Source organism: Mizuhopecten yessoensis, unplaced genomic scaffold (genome assembly GCF_002113885.1).
Source record: "Mizuhopecten yessoensis strain PY_sf001 unplaced genomic scaffold, ASM211388v2 scaffold8807, whole genome shotgun sequence".
Classification (NCBI taxonomy): domain Eukaryota; kingdom Metazoa; phylum Mollusca; class Bivalvia; order Pectinida; family Pectinidae; genus Mizuhopecten; species Mizuhopecten yessoensis.
The window spans coordinates 606,034-628,036 of record NW_018407731.1 but is presented as its reverse complement, the minus strand read 5'-3'; the positions used below and the strand labels follow the sequence as shown (position 1 = coordinate 628,036).

Below are 22,003 nucleotides of genomic sequence, written 5' to 3'. Positions count from 1 at the left end.
TTCCTCATTTCAATTTTTAAACATGTATATGACTTTCTGCCTTAAAAGTTGTTCATAAAGTAGAAAAGACTCGACAACCTGTCGTTAGAGGTCAAGGGTTAATGTTTTTCTTACGTGAACCCCGATTGGTTGGTTATTTTCCGTAAATAAATTATCAAAATTCCTTGTTATTTTTAGAATAAAATTATGATGAACAAATGTATTTATTTAAAATTATCGATATTATTGGTTTCTTTTCTTTTGAAACCATAGACGGGATGAAAAATCGATAAACATGTCTGGTGACCTCGGGTCATTCCTACGGTGATATCTCGTGATGACATCATCGTGTGCGTGAAATTCGAAAGGCGCAGGACCATTGCCACTTTGAAGAAAATCAACTACCGGTACAGAAGTTACTCACTCAAAAACATGTCAACAAATACATTCCAAGGTCGCGATAATGAAAGGAATTCTTCCAGGTTTGTTCAGGCTTTTTGGGATGATTTTTTCAGTATTTATATAGAAACAGTATCTATTTTATCGGGGTGTTCCGATAGCATGTACCAGCACGACCCAGATTATGATTAGTCGGTGTTGTCGGTGCACCGAGTATTTTGTCCGTTTTTCTAAGTCTTCACAAACTTTATTGGATAAAATTTGTTAACCTGATATATTACTTTGGCACAAGTTCTAGTAAACAAGTGGGAAATATGCTGTGCTCTGTTAGACTTCGAAAATTGCTACCGTCTCGCCGATGTGTATGCATTTTAGGTAGAAATGGTTGGAGTTAGGTCCCCTTGGCAGCTTTCAGTCCTTTCAGGTGAAATGACTAGAATATCTGAGTAAATTAGATAATTTTACATTGGATTTGTTTATTATGCTTTTAATATTTGCATGAAAATTAATCAAAAATCTCCATTTAAGTTAATTTTGATACTACGTAATGATAGGGTAGTCAAATCGTTCTCAACCAATTTCAATAGGGTCTCTTTGAAATATTTGCTCACTGGGTTTGGTGAGCACTTAAATAAATGTTTTGACAGTTATGGTGACAGTACCAAAAATGTATCCCAAAACCATCATTTTATTCATTCTGACATTAAAAATCCTTCTTCCTTTATGAGCAACAGAACTCAAAAGATTGAGTGCATTTGTTGCTGTGTAAGTTCTGAACTTGAAAGGTGGTAGATGAAAAGATGAAAAAGTTTAGATCTTTTTTAAAAATTTAGATTTAAAGATAAAACTATTTACATTATTAATAATTTATTTTGCAATTTCTCAAGAACCATGTTACAGATATTTCTCAAACTTCATAAGAACGTTCCCCTTGGTTAATATAGTTGTGCTTTTGCATTTTGAGACTGATTGGATAACAAGATGGTCGCCAAAGAAGCCAAAAACTAAATTGACAGATTTATTTATTTTCAATTTGATGTATGATTTTCTACATGCTGTATAATTTTCGGAAGACTTGTTGAATCATCGAAAAACAGTCAAATACCAATGGATTGTCAAACAGTGTGCTGTCCTCAGGATGACACGCTAAATCCCTATTGGGTTGCACCAAACACACAGCATGTATTCCAATCAGTGTCAGTACATTGCTTCAATGATAGGAAACAAACCGACTTTTATGATAGTTCATACCGTTATATTAGTTGTCAAGCTGGCCAATCTAACGTAAGGAAATCTTAATGAAGCCAGCCATTTTCTCTCACTTTTGTGACCGTAATACTGATTGGCCAGTCAAGTTGCCGATTGGTTTTCTAAATTTCAATTAATTTGAGTATGCACACAAGATGATACTGTAGGGAGAATTTGAAAAAGCACAATATTTGTATTACAAAACAAGGGTTGACACTAACACTAGTCTGCTTGTCATGGACTAGTAGATTTCAGCAAGGACTAGTGAATCACCTAAACCTAACTGGTCCTTTGGACTTGTGAAAAATATGATTATAAAATATGAATATTTCTTTTCAGAATTTCGAAAAAAGTTTAATATAAGATATATTGCATGATAATTGTCAAACTTTTCTTAAAACTTGACCATATTTTGATGGCAGTAATATTTTTAAGTCCCCTACAGTCGATTACTTTTGATGTTTCATGCTGTAGATCACAATGTTTCCTTATCAGGAAATCTTACATTGACGAAGGACTAGTAAATAATCTATTCAACTAGTCCTGTGGACTACCAAGCAAAACAAGTCAGTGTCTAACCCTGAAAAATGTGAATTTCCATTCTCGTCTTTGCTTGGAAGACATTTTTTATTACAACAATAAAAAATATATTTATGCATGCTCAGTTAAGTTAGAAGTGCACCAATAACTGCACCGCAAAAATGGATAGCCAATATCATCAAGGATTTAAATCTCCATTATAAATGTATAATATTGATTGAGAATGCCAGGAAAACATGGACTGTTGTCAGTTTTTCAACATGAATTGTTCATAAGGAGTAGCTAACTATATTTTCATAAAAGATTTTTTGACTAGAATATATATAAAAAAACATACCTCGCTAAATTGTGCCTTTATCAAATCTTTATCTGAGTGTTTTGTTATTTTAGGTAGTTTATCCCTGGACACCCATCTCAAAATGATCTTAGCATATCAGAAGACATTAAACCCCTTACAACCATGTTTTTAAGAATGTAGCCATGGAAACCAAATTGAATTGAGCCATACGATTTGTGAAATTTCAAATATTGTGCAGTGTTGCCCATTTTGTTATGTAGGTGTATTATGGCTCTGCAAACTCTAGCGTTATTTCTGTTATGGGTCTCGAGTGGCCACTGTTAGAAATTGAACATGAAATTCTTCCACTTTTATAATTAAAATAATTACAGTCTGACTCAGGCAGGTAGTAGGGCTCAGGATGACATAAGTCTGTTAGTGATCTAGTTAAATGCTTACATCTCGATACTGTATCATATTTCAGGGTATTGAAACCCCCTGGTGGTGGATCAAGTGATCTTTTCGGAACGGGGTCATCACAAACTGCTGCAGAGTCTGCAAACCAGTCAAAGTCCAAACAAACATCTTCCAACATATTTGGTGACCCCTATGATCCTGTTCGTGATGTGAGAAGGAGTGACGTAAAAGCAGCAACAGAACATGAACAAAAGAAACAAGACCTAGGACAATTTGAAACCCCAGCATATGTTAAAGCCGAGAAACCACAAGAAGATACCCAGTCCAAGTTGTTCGGTGATCATTCAAATCAGTCACGCCGTACTGGAAAAGGACAAGGTAATATATTGTTTAAAGTTTTTGTTTCCGCGTCTTATTGTATGTTTGATATCCTAATATGTTGTACATACAGTATGATGTATTTTTACTTGCATAAGGTTTTTAGTCTTCTAACTACCAATGAATTTCTGAAAATTAGCCTGTTTTTAAAAAAACTGATTTTGCATTATATGCAAAAGCTAATTTTGAAAATTTGAATTTATTTCCCTGTTGAAATCATTTTTGGTTTTACAAATGTTGTTTGCAAGCTGTATTGTACAATTTGTACAACTCATGAAAGTATTACTGAGATAACTTGTTCAAAATATCATTAAGGAATTATGATAACTTGGTTCCTAGTTTTGATCTTAGACCAACTGACTATATTAAGACCATATTATATTTAAGATTCCTAAAATACTGATAAATCAACTCTACTCACAGGACTTCCGTTTGCAGGAAAAAACATGTTTATTTGCAGTTGGATGATATGTACAATGTGTACTAACTACTATGATGATGTACTGTATAAACAAAGGTTATGGAGTCTTAATTACGCCATAATTGCATACAAAAATGCTTTTGCATCATCAAACATTACTTGCTTTACAGGACTCTAGTCATCATTTTCCAAGTCCATGCTCTGCTGTTAGAAATTGTAATCAAAATCTATTGTAAAATATTCATCTCATCAACATAAATGTCACTGTCTTCTCTATCTAACATTCAATCTGAACAATCAGGTAGTACATCACCAGTATTGATATTTAGAAACCTGCACTATACAATGTAGCTATCAACATACCAGTAATTTAAACATATATATATATATGTTTATAGTTTGTGTTGTTTTATCATCCACATTTATTCTTTTGTCACAAGTGTATTGCAATGGAATATCTGATAGGTTGGAATACTCTGAGATTACTTGTGTGCACTTGTCGATTGATCCAATTTAAGAATTGTTAATTAATTGCTTATGAATCTCTTCACATTTCCAAATTAAAAAAGTTACTTTGTGAAGGGTTGATTGATTTCTCTTTTCAATTTGTTTAAATTATTTAGCTTTAAAAGTCAGAAACTTCAAAGGAACATTTTATATGAAAAACCTAACGAACATATATTTTTTCCTGGTATCCCAGTCTGCACGAAAAACTTTTGAAGCCACAGGCCCTTTGAGCCTGAAAGGATTCAGAATACTTTGGCCCCAACTAATTTTCACTGGCCCAAATACATGTACAAAATAACGAAAGAAAACAAAAATAATAAAACAACTTGAATGGTTTGTAAATATGTTTAATTAAATAGGGTTTTTATCATGATGTCAGTTCCTGCAAAATGACGACATGAACGCCTCCACCTGGTTCAAAGACAGCTGTTTTTTAACGTCAATCTGAAAATTACCGGCTCCGACAGAAAATGAACTGATGTCCTCTTGCTCCCGGCAGCATTTGCAAAACATGATCTCTTTACTGTCATCATTTTTTATCCATGGCCGATTCGTTTTCCATGTTGTTTGAAATTATCTTGCCCTCTTGGCTACATAAACCTTCCACAGGTTGATTTCATTCAAGGGAGTCTCCGATTTGGGTTTCTCGCCAGGTTGTGCACCCTCCTGATATCCAAGGGGAAGCTCACCATGCTCTCCTGACACTTAGAAACCGAAAGCGGAAGAAGTGCGACATCTAGCAGTAAAAGCAAGAATTTTACTGTTAGACTTGCTCGCCTTAGTACGCAACACATTACCGCGATTAGGAAATCAAAATTGTCAATTTTTATGCTGATACAACCACCGGTTTATTTCGCATACTGGTATCCACTATGATCCAGGGTCTTTACATAAAACCAAACAAAAACATCTTAATTGTTTTTTGTTCATTCAGTTAAAGCAATGAAAAAAATTGTCGATTACTTTTTTGCCTGTTAGATACCAAATTCTTATCAACTTGATAAAGGTGATATCTCAACATAACAGATATATTTATCAAAAGTGATATTTGTTACAGTGTGAAAATCCCACTTTAGTTTTTTACCAATCAGAACAGTCCTCTTTATTCGCTTCATTCAAAATGGCAGATTTTCTGTTTAGATATTTCCCTCGTGCTCATGCATCAAATTTGTGAAAATATTTTAGCTATTGTCTGAAATATTTTCCCATGGTGCTTGGACCAACCAAAATGTTGTTCAATCCTCAATGGAAATATCAAATGTTGTCATTTATATCAGACCCCGTCCAAATTTATAATATCCCTGATGATTGATCCAATATTTTTACACAGCTTGGGAATTCTTACCATAGTTATAGCATCATTGTTTTCTCTTTCTTTCCTGAACATGCACTGTATTCAAGAGTAAGACAGTTTTTCTATAATATTTGGCAAATGAATTTTCCCCTCAAATCAATTGAATCAATGCTAAAAATACTGTACTTCATTGACAGAGGTCTCAGTCAGATGGGAGGGACCATTTCACATTTGCAAGATCAGAGTCAAGTCTTAATAAAAAAAAAAAACAACATTTCTGTTTCTGAAATTTCTTCATAGGAGTTGATTTCAATGATCTATAAAGGGTTTTCAATTTTTTTTCCTGTTATCTTGAGTATACTTTTCCTTGAATTTTAATTGAAGATTGAATCTGTGATTTTTTCGTTGGTCAATAAAAAATATTCATTATTCAAATTATTCTTTATCGATTATTCACTTCGACTTATTCATGAAGATCTTGTAATGGTGTTGTGTTTCACACCAATGTGTCTGAACGTTTAATATCAGAAATAGCTGAGAGTTGTAAACCTTTATAGTCCTTACTGAAGTCTCAATTTCACTGGGCTCATCCAACTGCACCATGTTGATACAGTCACAGTTGTCATTAACCCAGCCACTATCCTAACTACATCCTGTAAGGAGGAAAAGCTTGCCATCATTTTAGCTCATAGGTTCTGTTGCATCTTGGTATGTTGGGTGTTGTTTGCTTGCTTGTATTATGTGCTTTCTACACTTGCCTGACTTTCACCAAGAGCTCTTAGTATGACCAATAAATCTCAACCATTGTTTCATCAAAAAGACCAAACAGATTAAGAAAAATCATTAACAAATATTACGATTATGTCATGTTCTGCTGAAATGACAGTGTAAATTCAAATTGTGCTTAAAAAATATTACTTCCACATGTAGAAGTCTAAATTCTGATCTAAAATTATAATTTGTTCATTTGAATTTGTGTACCACTTAAGTTTATGAAACTACATTTGTATGATGGAAAATTAGGGGGAAACCAGCTAAAGATTTTCTGGTCAGACATTCTCTATATAATGCATGCATGGAACCCTGGTTCATTTTTTATCAGCTGTTTAACATAACATTTGTAACTGTAACTAGGTGAAGAGTTTCCAGTCTATGACCGCTCTGTATATGCAGCTCAGATGTTTCACCAGAAAACCAACGCTCAAAGAGGTACATGTGGACCACCAAACTTGTGACACCTGTTAGGGAGGCCCTTATATATCCTGTTTATTACATCGTACCTGAGAGTCACTGGTTTTAAATATTCATTACAAACAAATTTATACACATATCACGTCCAGCTGTTAAAACATTCATATACACTTTTGAGTTCCCCCACAAATTCTATCGCTTAAACATGGATTTTCATAATCTACTGGAACAAGTACTCGTATTAGTTTGTAAACAAATAAATTGGAAATGAACGAATGTGTTTGCTCTTGTTAGAACCTATATATGACATGGAAATGCCATTGTTTTGTAAAAAAAACCTAGGTATTATGAATTTGTTTTTACCACTTGATAAATTACCTATAAATATAACAGTGAGAGGAAACACTTATATATGATCCATCAGGACTTTAAGCACCATCAATATCACATATGGAACCAATAATCTAGATCAAGAGTTAGAAGACTCTTAACAAGACGTAATTATTATAATCTGTTAAATTGGGTATGTATCTTGATGGATGGACCCTTCAGATGGAGAAGCTGAGATCTGTTCTCTTGCAACATGTAGCCTGGCATATTCTGTAGAACAAAACTCCTGAAAGACAGACAATGATATTGGCCTTCCCTACCCACGCTTTACAATCGATCATGAGCTAGCTGTCGGAAAAACTACTGTGATCATATCAATGGCAGCAACTTGTCATCTATCATTGTAGCTCAGGAGTACACATGTATGTACTCTTATGTAGATGTGTAGAAATTGATGATAAATAACAATGATCCATGCTAATTGAGAACAGAAAAAGCTAAAATTATTAGATAATAAAACTCCTAGAAAGTACAGAAAACATGAGGATTGGGGGTGGGACATGATATCTGGTTGTAAACCTGTCAGTCATGTTATCAAAGAAAGCATAGCCTAGAGCTGTAACCGGGTGCTGTAAGAATTCTCTAGTTATTTGTTATAGTAGTAATTAATGAGACATCTGGATGAGAACATTTGGTATGTGTTTTGAGCCTGTAGGACCAGCAGTCTGACATCTGGACAGCATTTAATCTACATTCCATCTGTCACTGTTATACGATACACACACAACAGCATTAGGCCTCAAAGCATTCAATTAGCCTTTAAATATTCTATTTAATAATGAACATATACATTGTGACTAGCTATCGATAAGGTAGCAAATGTTCCATAGAATTTGGACATTTTTTTACTTCATATCGCTTGGAAAATGATTACCGATAGGTTTTACTGTTCACTGCACAATTAAATATTAGTAATATAATGAAAAAAAATAAAAAATAGAATCAAGGTATAAATTCCTCAAAAAGTCGATGAGTATAACACTGATACTAATAATCAAGCATGGAAACACAGTGTATTTTTATCAGGTATATGTAAACAGCCTAGCTAGGAAACACATGTAGGGACCTGAATTAGAATCTTAACAGAATAAAACAAAAATATGACACATGCCAATGTGATTACTTAGTAAAATCTATATATATGTAAGGATCTCCTTGCTGTGTCAAACAGAACAAGAGGTTACACATTTGATGGAAATATTATTCAAAAGAGGTAAATACAAATGCTATGGTTAGATATTAATGGTAGCTAGCTACATAGGTGTTAGGTATGAAATTGTTTTATAGATAAGCCACATAGAAAATAAAGGTACATGATTTATTACAATAAAGTAAAAATATATTTAAATTAAGTGAGTCGTACAGTAAATATGTAGTTTTAAAAAAAGTGATAAATTTGTAAATTTTCTGGGTTAGTCAGGAATGTTTTTCAAGGGTCCAGGGTAAGGTTTAAATGAAATGACACTAGCTTAAGTAATACAGTGTATACATGCTAGACATTCATTTCAATAACATTGTATCGGATAGATTTTGTAATAAAAGTACCTGGGGTCAGGATTTGTAACATTCTATTGCGCTGTTTTACACAATGTTTGACAGTACCCTTACACACCACACTGGACCGTGACCAACATGTTCGGACACAAAACAACTATGTCATGGTAAAGAAAAGCAAACTTGTTCAAAATTAGGTTAGGCCTCGAAACGCTAATGCTAAACAATTCATGTCATTAGACAATCCCTTCATGCCGACACTGGTCTACAGACAAGATTATAAAACACTACCCAGCCGTGACCCAGGACACAAACACTAAGGACAAAGCTGGCAGGATTATCTCATGAATATAAACACGAGTAAACAGAAAATAATTAGCGTGATTGTGGTATTTTAATTGTTGCATGTCTCGGAACATTGTGCTGCTACAACCAATGCGCCAATCATCACCATAGTTGTTGCATGATATCATTTTATCATGTTAGTTGTTACTGCAAATAGAATTTAAAGAGTCATCCATTATCACCAACTCAAATAGCTTCCACCTTGTGATTGCTTTTAATACTTAGGTCAAAGTTTACACCAGAAAAATTGAGACTTAGTTTAGTGTCAGCTCTTCAGTCAGATTTATCATGTCTAACACAATGTAACCTTGGTGGGGGTCACAGCACTATTCAGTTCTAACTAATACGAAAAGGTCTAAGTCTGCCTTCTTTAACGATAATTTTGCACCAATGAGATTTTGGTATTGGAGATTACTTATATTTTATAAATACAGTACATGTAATTTCAGGAGCAGAGTTTTCTTTATTTGTTCATGAGAAGATAAATATTTCCTTGTATTCTGGTATTACAATGTACTAATAAATATGCAAGACCGCACACTTGTTTTTCTAACGAATCAGAAAGCGCGGACGAATATATATGTCCGCGCAATAAATGAGTGCTTTCTGATTCGTTAGAAAAACACAAGTGTGTGGTCTTGCTTTTATCACATACCTTACGTTTTTGGTAGCGATTGATACAAAGATTTTATAAACTTTGATATTTTTTGCAAATACCTGGAACATTTCAGTTTGCCATGACAAGGGGATTCCCATAAAAAGTAGCTCCGGCTAGTAGGTAAATACAACATTCCGTATTGCACAGAACGTTGTATTTCATGGTCTGAAAATTGCTTGTATTACTATAACAAGATTCAACAGGTATGTGATAAAAATTTGTTCTCTTAAGACTTGAATAAAATCTCATGCAAAATTATGTTGAAATCGACACTTGGGAAATTTATATTTTCACATTCTCAATCATGAACAAACGACTATCTTTAAATCATTCATTTCTGTCCTCTCGCACCTTTCAAAAATATGTCTTCATATATTGTTTCGTAAACTGAATTTCTAGAATATTACAGCTATTTATATTTGCTCAAAACAATAGGTATTCTTGTTATTAAACTTGGTGATTACAATTGTTTAATTATTACAATAAAACAGATTTGGAAGGTTGTGAAGAAGGTAGAGCACCAAACACTTGCTGTCTCCCCTCAGTAAATTTTCCAACACATGCCTTGGAAAATCAGGCTCCCCATGCATTTACTGTGATGAATTGCTCAACAACCGGATACTTGACTGTTAATATGTCTGTTCACAAACACAAACAATGATTATCACAAATAATAATTTTTTGTTTACATCATGCCAGAATGACACTTTCCCACAACCCTATCACATAAAATGACCATTATAGAACTGTACATAATACTTTTGTTCTAAATTTTCCTAACCATACCTCATGCAAATGATGTAAGAATTCCATGAGTCAGAATTGATTGAAACTGCACTTGGGAATTCAGATTGATGTATGTAATTTGTTTCACTAAATCAGTGTAATTATAATGTAATTTCCTGTTCAGATTTAAAACTGCAGTAGTATATATTGATCCCATATTAAAACAAAAAGAAAACTTCTTAGGTTGCAATTAGCATTTTTGCTGTTCTTTTTAATGAACTTTTATAAGCATTTTAGCTTATTTTAGCTTGTGCAGATTAACATAATTTTTCAGAACACAGGAAATCTGTCATTCTAAGACTGTTGCATATTTGAAATGTTGCATGGGACGAGACTGATCAAATAAGATATATTTTTCATGCATGCTGTGTTAGTTTTAGAGAACTGACCTGGTTTCTCCCCTAATTTTTGTTTGTCCCTAAAGACAGACCATTGTATGGATTTTCACTATAAATTCAGCCTCCTCCTATAACCCCATCACGGGGGAGACATATACTGGTTCGGAAGAAGTAGACGAACAGCCTGCCCACGGTAAAAGGAAAGGAGGACAAAACCTAGGTATTGTCTAGCTGTCTCAGCAAACAGAGACAACTTTTAACTTTAGTGTCTGTTGACTGCTTTCTTTGCTGTTTTAATTCATTTAGTTTTTCTTTGTGAGTTTAATGTTGTGGCTTTTCATTTCACCAACAGTAATAGATTGATCAGCACCGTACAGTGTTAGCTTTGTTTTTCTGAAAATCTATAAATAATGTTTGAAAACATTTTGTCCATCAGAGTGGAAATACACTATACAGACTTGTTTTTATTACCAAACTACTTCATACTTCTTGTGCTTCAAAACAGAAGTTGTAGTCATTCAAATTGGGGAAATGTGTAAGTGCAAACATATACAGGAAAACTCTCCAACACACTGTACGCTGCTGTTGTAGTTTGTCTTGCTAGACCTTCGTTTCTATGATTTGACACTCTCTATCTCCACTATAAGGGAATCTGTTTGTTAGATTGAAAAATAGCTTTCTGTGGTGGACACAACATGGGCAATGCCTCAACCTAACAAATGCAAACTCAACAAACCTGATTAAAAAAAAAAAATCCAGGTCATTTGGCCATGAGCAGTGGCCATAGCAGACGTAACAAGTGTATGTTTCTATTCCTGGGTTTCCATGCAGATATCTACTGCAGTGGTGGATCCAGAGGTCAATGTTGTGATGAATATTTCATGTGATCTGCAAAATATACCCTGTTTCACTGTGTTTGTGTGTGTGTGTGTGTGTTTGTACCATTAATACTGGTGCCAATTGTCACAGCATCTAAGCAAAATTAGTATCAAAGACTGTCTTGATGATATGGCCCAGAAGTTTGCAATCTCCCTACAGCAGCAGAGATATATACCTCCTTAGAAGCTCAATATTAGAATGTTTGGCTAGGTTATTGATAAGAACAGTCAGAAATACTTCATGAAGATAAGGCACAATGATGGATCTTTCAAAGGATTAATTGAAGATTTGTTGAGCTTTCATCAGAGAATTACTACTTCACTTAACCCTGTATAGATTTTTATGAAGATTTTAGTGAGTATTCATGTAGATGTTTTCTTGAACCAAAGATAAGAGTTTCACTGCTGTGCTACTCCAGACAGGCCTCTGTGTAGTTATAGTCTAGGATTAGGGGCTGTGGTGGTAACAACTACATCAATATACATGTCATGTTACAGTCATGTCTATACAGTAAACAGCATCCCAGCAGCAGCTTGTCTAGTGTATCGGTGGTAGTTACTGCTACCCTAGTTATGGGTAAAAATCACGGCTTGACCACAGGGTAACACAACTACTATTAATATTGATCTTGTCAGACTTTCAGTCGCTGGGTACGTTATAACAATATGGGATATAAAGTACCTAGCGACTGAAATTCTAACAGGATCAATATTAATAGTAGTTTTAATTTCGTGCCCCTGTGGCTTGACCCAATGTTATAAGTGTATATATTAGGGACCCAATCACGCTTGAATTATTGATAGGGATAAATGAAGGATATTTTTGCAGTCATTTATGAGTACTCTTTTACCTTTTAGCCAATCTCAACCATTCAAACTTTCAGATTGAACAATTTGGCATGTTCCAAAAACTTGTCATAACAATTACATAAAATCAGGCTAACTGTGCTTACATTTTTGGCTCTTTTTGTAAACTTAGTTTTCTTTCGTATTTGTCAACATGAAATAAATCTATTTGAGAGTTATCCTGTGAGATTTACAGTATGCCCATGTTAATATTGGCATTCCATGTCCTCGTATAATTAGTATACTGTATAATCCCTTGTTAAAATGAAATGGGTTGACATTTTTCTTGTGTTCAACATGTATGATATTGGTGACAGATGTCGAGGCCAGGAAAATACTTTCTTCTTCCAATCCTGTTCCCATTTATGATGGGCAGGTCATTTTCAGGTGAGCTCTGATTCTGCTTGATGTTAAAGTGTCCAAGACAAGGTTTTGTTGAGTGATCTGAGGAAAATATAAGGTTGTATATGAAGAATTACTACAGAATATATCTGCTGATTGGTTCAGCTGGAGTCTGACTTCATTAGTCATTGATAGTGAAACTGAGACCAACATGTGTATGCCGCAGTGATGTATTACGGTGATGCGTAGGCTGTGAGCATGCCATTGACATAAACAGGCTGCTAATGTGTAACTTGCATACAAGCATGAATTCTCAGCTAGCCGCACATCTTTCTGCTGATTATAACTCAACCAATATATTCTGTATACCCAATGTACACATATAATCACCAGTAGACTAGCCTCACAGTATTGCTACTGTTTCATAATCTGATCGAGAACTTGACTAAATCTATTTAACAAGTCATTGTGTTGTAGTTACATAATGCTGATCAGGGTGATATATGGGGTTGGAGTGCTATACAATGTCCCCTGTAGTTTTTGGGTACCTTGAGGGGGTATTATTACTATATTGCCTTGCTCCATATGATCACACAAGTATGTTTGTTACGGAGCCTAATGATAGGTCAGCATTGTGTTGTTGAAGTTATGAGTCAGTGTCGTGATTACCTGTTATATAAGGTTTATATTTCAGCCTTAGCTTGCTGCCTTATGACTCGCCTATAATTACCCATAATGACAAGTCATTTTCACAATATTCTACACATGTTGGATCTTGTTCAGTTTGCCAATACATCATTTTATGGACTAATCTAAGTTTTAAAGGAACCAACCTTTTTCTGAAAGGAAAATCATATTTCAAGACATAAGGGAGTATTAAAAATATTTTTCATCTACTAAAGCAACTTCTTAAATTAAGTTAAATCACTGGTCAGCATTTTTACTCTTTAAAATACTTTTATCATTTTCACTTTTTACTGACTTTCACTTGACCGTGGTAAATTTATTAAGTGATAAATTTGTGTCAAACTTTATCAAGACATATTGAATATTTTTATGAAAGTTTTGAGTAGGGAATCTGCAAAACAATAGGGGGGGGGGGGGGGGGGCTGTAAAAATTGCCTTGATTGATCCTGGTAACTGATCTTTAGTATTAAGTATGAGTTATTTATATTTTTTTATACCTGTGTGAGCTTAAGTATTTAGTATATATTATTCATATTGTGGTAAACATATCTCGCACAGTAATGACGTTATCCCAATCAATGAGTATGTGTGATGGTGGGCGATTGATACCAGAGTCGGTTGCCTGCCCGTGGCCAGTCCTCACCTGCTGCCCTTACCAGTGTTAGTGAAGCCCCATCCTTCATTCCTCCTCACACTTCGTTATTGATAAGTTTCTCTTCCAGCAAACATTACATTTCTTTTGCTGAAGAGAATAACTCCCGAGTGATCATCTAGAATGCCGATATATTTTATCAAGTTTCACTACAGAAGGTCTAAGATTACTATATAGGAGATGGAAAGCATTCATAAATTTAGTATTGATCACATATTTTTTCACCATTTCACAATCAAGTTGAATCCTCTATATTAGATAATATTTGCTAGAATGATTTATTTCATGTACCTGTCAACAACAATTTACTGTGTTATGTAGAAGAGTATAAAACCAAGTAAAATGATGTAAAGTGATGACTGATTGTGAAAAATGAGAGGGTTTTTTAGAAATGGAAATTTTATCTTGATCAACAATGCAGAACTAAAAGCAGTGTTTACTTTAAGTTGGCTTGCATGGTGGCTTTCAACACTGGTAGAAGTGTTGTTGTGGCAGGAGCTGGTTTAAGGAGATGAATCCTCTTGTTGTTAGAGACAGGTTCCACCAGCCTTACCACAGTATCATGCACCAGTCACAATGTGTGTGCCAGTATTATCCATTGGTGCCTGCTCTGTACAATTTACACAGGTCTAGCTGTTTTATTTCCTGTTGACTTGAACTGATCAAGGATGAAGCGTTACATTAAAATATATATATACATATTATTCTCCAAATGCTTAAACTATTATATATTTACAGTCCAACTGTTCATTTCCAGGTGGTGTTACATACTGCTGCATCTTTCAAGTAGCCTGATCAGGGGTCTATGGTATATTTTGTTTGTTGGTTTCCCTGATTACCAGTATAACATATTCTCTTAAGTCTGGCAATACCTTAATATACTAATATTTGATTTCAGGAAAATCTTGTCACTGTGTAATTTTGTCTAATCATTGATTAACATTTTATAGTTTTGTTTACTAACTCTTAATTAAGTAATTTTACATTTTATAATTATGCAAATATCTATCAAGAAGAAAATTACTATAGATATAGCAATGTTTAAATGTGATGCTTTGGTATTTCCAGTTCAGGTAAAAATAGGTAAGTTTTCAATGATTATAAGAGACAGGACAAGTAGGTTTGTAAAAAGATATGTTGTCCTGTGTTATTTATTAATATGATCTCAAGGAAAACAGTTCTATTTATATGGAAATGGTGAATACATTGTACATACTACATACCAGAAGTGTTGGAATGCTGACAGACATGCTCTGATAAAATGCTATGTAAATAACTTTGTGAAGATTTATCTTTCCATATGATCATGATATAAACCAGGCCTCAATTTTTTGAGAAAATTCGGTATTTTAGGTATAATTACTGAACATTTGTGAAAGATGTAAGAAATTTCTTGCAAAATTTTCTCATGGATTGAGAAAAATAGAAAGTCAAAAAATAATTATTTTGCTGAGGTTATTAATCAGATTATAATTTTTTATTTAAATTTCATAGAATATAGAATCAGGGTGTGATTATTTTGAAATGAGATGAATGACCATTGATTTATAATTCAAATAAAGTGTATTCAACAAAGATTGAAGGGGGGGGGGGGGGGGGGGTGAATTTTAGAAATTGGAACCATTTGTCTTCCAATATTGCCGGTTGTGTCATTTTGAAAGAGGCTAACACTACATTGCATGCTACATATATGATCAGCAAAATGTTAGCCCAACATTTTGCTGATCATATATGTAGCATGCATTGTATATAACATATGCTACAAAGTTTAATGTAATATGTGTTTGACAGAACCTGAACAGATTACTGCATGTTAAGTTTCCTTGATCACTGTTGTGTTTCAGCTGGCAACACAGTTTGAGGTTTGTACAAGGTGCTGTATGAAAGGTTTTACATGTTAAATTTCAAACCCTTGTCTGTTGACAGGTGCCTACAATCCAATCACTGGAGAGGAATACAGAGAAATTCAAGTGCAGGAGGCTGCTGTAAGTTGTCATTGAAAGACATTTGCTTATAAATAATAAGACTTACTCAGTCGTAATCTACATCTGATGTATAGAAGATGTTGTTATTGGTTTTTACTTCTATGGGGTGATTATTTGGATATTTTAGGTGAGGGGCATAGCACAGCATAGAAAAATAAAGACATGGGTTATTCGACACCAAAATATGTAGAAATCAAATACTGTGTAATGAAGTCACTGTAAGACAGTGTTAGGACTATTGTAACATCATAATTGACAAATCTCATTGCTTTTTTTCCTGCTTAACCCTGCTCTATTATTGGTCGGTTTAGTGTGATAATAACAAAAATTGTTATTTGTCAAAGTAAAAAAACATTAATTGTAATTTCACTGTAAAACTTTGCTTGTTCTTTGCCATTACTTCAGAAGGGCTGATCATTTTCTGATGAAACTTCATTATGACTGTGCTGTATGATAGATAACTCACCTGTTCAATTAACAAAATTTGTGGAATGGGTGATTAGGAGGTTTCAACTTTCTATAGCATGAAAGAAATGAAAATAAATTGTGTGCAAGTTAGTATCATTACTGGATGTTAATACTTTTGTATATGTACCATAAAACATACCTTGTTTACAGAGTAATGGTGATGGTCCTCAGAAGGTCCGCAATAGCTCAAAGGTGCTGGCCCCACCAGGCGGCAAGTCCAGTGGAATCTTCTAGGCCTGAGGCCTCAACCAGGACATCAGGGTTACTTTGACAACGGGATGGAACAGCAGAGGATCGCACTGATGGCCAACTCCGATGTGCTGGTATACCCTAACCTTAAAACTGGATGTAAACTTTCTCTCGTAGCATTGTAATAATGCAAAGTGCTTTAGGTAATGTCAAAAAAACTTGATGTGTACATAATTATTTGAATTTCTTTATAAAGGAAAATATAACAAAAATAATTGGAATTTTGAAAGTTCAGCTTTTTGCAAGATGTTTATGTATATGGAAAATATTAGATCTAATGCATGGATTCATTATTTTGATTTGTATTTTTGTGATATTTATATTTTGGGGGGAAATTGCATTTATTCAATTTACTCTGGTCATTTATGAGTTCAAATTGTTAAAGATTTAAAAGGTGATACTGACTATTTTTTCTTGTTCATTTATGATAATATATATTGACCATTGGTATGGCATGTGTTCTTACTGCCAAGTTTTGCTTCATTTCTCATCTGTTATATTTTCCCTATAAAATAGTCTCAAAATGCCATGATAATTGCTGCACTTAGTTTTCCCAGCTTTTCAAACATTGGCAAGATCAACATTTTATAGACAATATCAAATGTTGTCTCCCTTTAGGTAATGGTAACAAATCTGCATGCTTTTTCATAGATCTAGACATATCATAATTTTATTTTTACATCTTACTCCTCCTGTATCCTGTAACTTAACTACACCTTATACTGGTCAATATATCTGTGACGACTAATGTGTTATTTGTTATGTATTTAAGTGTTATGTACCCTTCTCTGCCCACAAGAGCTGTTGACTTGTGTAATAAAGACATGGCCTTGTGATCTGATAAACAGTGACAAAGCACTGGTACATGTGACAAATGTTCCATGATGATATATGTGTAAATAGACCTGTGGCAGAATCGACTTCCATGAACAAAGGGAGATAAATCTTGGTTCAAGAACAGTATTTAATTCCAAGGTTATCCTAGACATTACACATGTCACTCCTAAATGCAAAAAAAAAAGAGGAAAAAAATTCACCCTTTACTGTCTTCCGTCTTGTGAAATGAGATTAAAGGAGTTTGAGTTAATCCGAGTGTAGGACACTATGAGGTTTGTTTGTTTTTTGTGTTAAAAAAAATCATTCTTGTGTTGTACATGACATAGAATTCAATTTTTCCCCATCATGGTTGGATATTTTTGCTTGTTTTTGAAGCGTAGATGGTATCTCATTCACAACTACTTACTCTGTATTGTTGCAGCTGTTCTATATTTTGACCAGATAATGTTTTTTTGAATCCTCAATATGAAAATGGTTGTCCTTGTTTATGCTTTACATGATAAGTCTATGCAATAGGCATTACTTATATATACATAGGTCAGAAACTTGATGACAAATGTTAAGTGTTCAGATTTCATTTTATTTCTTTTACAAAATACAGACCAAGATTTTTTTTGTGTTTTTTGTTTAATTTTGACCCTAAAGATGTTTTCGTTATACATGTACATGTATTTGTGTATACATTTTGACCCTAAATGAAGCCTCATTTTATACATGCAATAAAAGCATTTCAAAATTTGAGAGAGAATTCGTGGAAGATATGCAGTGCTGTCTTGTCTGTCATATTCTGAATTCACTAGATGTATACATGCCTGCTTCTAATTGAAAATTGTGTTTAAGAGATTGGTTGTTAGTTGTAGAATTTTCGTTGTTATTCAGACCAATCATAATGAGGTGAAGTTTTAAAGCAGGTTATTGTCTTGCCAAAGTGATAACAATGTGTCGTCCCTGTAAGAACCAAATTATACACACTCTAGGGCTTTCCGAGTCTATCCATCACAAGACTTTTCAGATAAAAACAGGCTTTAAGAGTGAAATAGTTATTTAAATGGTGAGCTGTAATGATTATTATTATAACACTATTGATGTACTTTGTATGCAACCGAATCAATAATTTTTCATCAGGCATTGAAACGGGTACCATCGTACGTTGTCTGAAAGGTGATATAGATCTGGTAGTTGCAGTAAATTTGTACTGCTATAAGATTCATGATGAGCATACATGTCACAAAAGAATGCATGTTTTCATTTTTTAAGTATTTTTGAATCTAGCTCATCTTGTCTAAAATGTGGTGGTTAAAACTGTGATGTTATTGATGAAAGCCTAGGTGTGATATAACAAAGTTATAATTCGTCTTTTTCGTACTAATGTGTTGTCAAAGTTGCACTCAATAAATTCTATATACAATTCATCTACGTTAACTTATCTGTTTTGTGTGTTGATAGTGGTACGGCACTGCTCTAGTCACATCAGTATTCGGGGCGGAAAAAACATTTGATGTTCTTTACCAGTAAGATTGTAATTTCTTTCTTTGCTAATACATGTAGTAGATTCTTCAGCCAACATGTAACATTGTAGAGATAACTTTAATGACGTCAAATATCAGTAAGTAGTTGTGTGGAATAGATCAGGTACTAAACAACATGTTTATCACATGACTACTGTGATGTTCAATCAATACGCCCTTGTCATATATTTTTTGTATGTCTCATATGATGTCAAATGATAATGAAATGATGCCACATTCAGGTATGTTAATGTTACTAAGAGGACAATAGGTGTGGTCATGATAATGGAATTTATGGTTTGCGTTATGCCTTTTTTGGTGATATACAATTTTTCTTTATAAAACAGCTATTTGTGTCTTTCATAGATACCGTATATGAAACTCCAGAATTCATTAAAAGTTAAAAATTCTTCAGATACCTAAAATTTATATGGAAGGGACCCCCCCCCCCCCGTTAAATTACACAATAATGCTTAAATCTTTTCAAGATTGAGCACATTTTATCAATTTAACTTTGAAAAGAGGTGAAGGATTAGCCATTATCAGCAAGCTACCAGTCAAAGTGTTCGACAAATGACATACTTAAAGTTATGATATTTGAGCTGTTGTTTTCTGGGATGAAGCACTGTCAAGATTGTTTTAACAAATAACCTCTGCCTGTTTTTACTATCATGGGTCAAATAGTGAAAATCATCAACAGCACAAAATATATCCTTTATATGCAAACCAGGTGAGCTGTAGACTTCAACCGCACCCTGTAGCAAGAGGTAAGATGTTGGTAAATCATGCTCCTGTCAAATATAATTACATGCCTTATATTTGGACTGGGATCCTCAAGTATAAAAGGTATCTACCACCATCTGACAATGCACGCAAAGAAAACAGTCAAGTATAACAAAGGTCAGTCACACTTCCATCAAGATTTATCAAGGAATCGGTCATACTTTGACAAAGTATACCAAAGAACAAGGGGACAGTCACATATTAACAAAGTATTGATAGATAACAATGGGACAGTCACACATTGACAAAGTATTAATATATAACAAGGGGACGGTCACACATTGACAAAGTATCAATATATAACAAAGGGGACAGTTACACATTGACAAAGTATAACAAAGAGACAGTCACACATTGAACAAGATGTAACAAGTGAAGGGGACAATTACACGTTAATAAAGTGTACCAAGGGAACAGTCACACATTGACAAGGTATTAATATATAACAAGGGGACAGTCACACATTGACACAAAGTATAACAAAGAGACAGTCACACATTGAACAAGATGTAACAAGGGGATAATTACACGTTAATAAAGTGCACCAAGGAAACGGTCACACATTGACAAAGTGTAACAAGGGGCAGTCACTCATTCACAAAGTGTAGCAAGGGGCAGTCACTCATTGACAAAGTGTAACAAGGGGCAGTCACTCATTGACAAAGTGTAGCAAGGGGCAGTCACTCATTGACAAAGTGTAACAAGGGGCAGTCACACATTGACAAAGTGTAGCAAGGGGCAGTCACTCGATGACAAAGTGTACAAAGGGACAATCACACGATTACAAAGTGGACAATTACACGTTGACAAAGTGTACCAAGGGACAGTCGCACAATGACAAAGTGTACTGAGGGAACACTCACACAATGACAAAGTGTACTGAGGGAAAAGTCACACAATGACAATGTAACAAGGGACGGTCACGCATTGACAAAGTACAACAAAGGGACACTCACACATTGACAAAGTGTAACAAGGGGACTCGCACGTTCTCAAAAAGTAGCAAGGGAACAGTCACACAATGACAGTATAACAAGGGGACAATCACATGTTGACAAAGTATAACAAAGGGACAGTCACACACTGACAAAGTGTAACTAGGAAACAATCACACGTTGACAAAGTGTAACAAGGGGACTCCCACGTTGACAAAAAGTAGCAAGGAAACAGTCACACATTGACTAAGTACAACAAGGGGACAGTCACACATTGACAAAGTACAGCAAAGGGAAAGTCACACATTGACAAAGTGTAAAAAGCGGACAATTACACGTTGACAAAGTGTACCTAGAGAACAGTCACACGTTGACAAAGTGTAACAAGGGGAGAGTTATACGTTCACAAAGTATAACCAAGAATCAGTCACACATTGACAAAGTTTAACAAGGAAACAGTCACACATTGACCAAGTGTATTAAGGAGAAAATTACACATTGACAAAGTATAACAAGAGGACAATTACACATTGACAAAGTATAACAAGGCAACAGTCACACATTAACAAAGTGTAACAAGGCGACAATTGCTCGTTGACAAAGTGTACCTAGGGAACAGTCAGATTGACAAAGTTTACCAAGGGAACAGTCACACGATGACAAAGTGTTACAAGGGGACAATAACACATTGACAAAATGTACCAATGAACAGTCATACAATAAACAATATAACACGGGGACAATTACACGTTGAAAAAGTGTACCAAAGGACAGTCACACATTGAAAAAGTATAACAAGGGACAGTCACACGTTGACAAAGTATAACAAGGGACAGTCACACATTGACAAAGTATAACAAAAGGACAGTTACACATTGACAAAGTATAACAAGGAAAAAAATTACACGTTGACAAAGTATAACAAAGGGACAGTCACACATTTAAAAAGTTTAACAAGGGACAATTACACGTTGACAAATATAACAAGGGACAGTCACACATTGACAAAGTACAACAAAGGAACTGTCACACATTGGCAAAGTGTAACAATGGGACAATTGCACGTTGACAAAGTGTCCCAAAGGAACAGTCACAGATTGATAAAGTGTACCAAGGGCCCAGTCACACGTTGACAAAGTGTAACAAGGGAACAGTCACACACTGACAAAGA

The 22,003-nt window shown here is 34.5% G+C and overlaps 1 protein-coding gene across 2 annotated transcripts; it reads left to right on the top strand.

The window, feature by feature from the left end:
* Nucleotides 1-285: 285 nt before the first annotated feature.
* LOC110456541 (microtubule-associated protein Jupiter-like) lies at nucleotides 286-19,016 on the top strand. Of its 2 annotated transcripts, XM_021507336.1 has the most exons (6): nucleotides 286-461; nucleotides 2,928-3,238; nucleotides 6,595-6,669; nucleotides 10,784-10,882; nucleotides 15,994-16,052; nucleotides 16,671-19,016. In XM_021507336.1, exons 1-6 carry the CDS (start codon nucleotides 412-414, stop codon nucleotides 16,752-16,754), a joined length of 678 nt encoding a protein of 225 aa, XP_021363011.1. In that variant the 5' UTR covers nucleotides 286-411; the 3' UTR covers nucleotides 16,755-19,016. The 2 variants fall into 2 exon arrangements, with proteins under 2 accessions (XP_021363011.1, XP_021363010.1); XM_021507335.1 differs by lacking the exon at nucleotides 6,595-6,669 and having other exon boundaries at nucleotides 294-461.
* Nucleotides 19,017-22,003: the final 2,987 nt, after the last annotated feature.

What these genes read in the sequence shown, in the direction of transcription:
- LOC110456541 (XM_021507336.1), top strand. Translation starts at nt 412, where the DNA reads ATGTCAACAAATACATTCCAAGGTCGCGATAATGAAAGGAATTCTTCC. An exon ending in GAAAGGAGGACAAAACCTAG is followed by an intron (nt 10,883 to 15,993) that starts GTATTGTCTAGC and finishes GTCTGTTGACAG; the next exon opens with GTGCCTACAATCCAATCACT. An exon ending in TTCAAGTGCAGGAGGCTGCT is followed by an intron (nt 16,053 to 16,670) that starts GTAAGTTGTCAT and finishes CCTTGTTTACAG; the next exon opens with AGTAATGGTGATGGTCCTCA.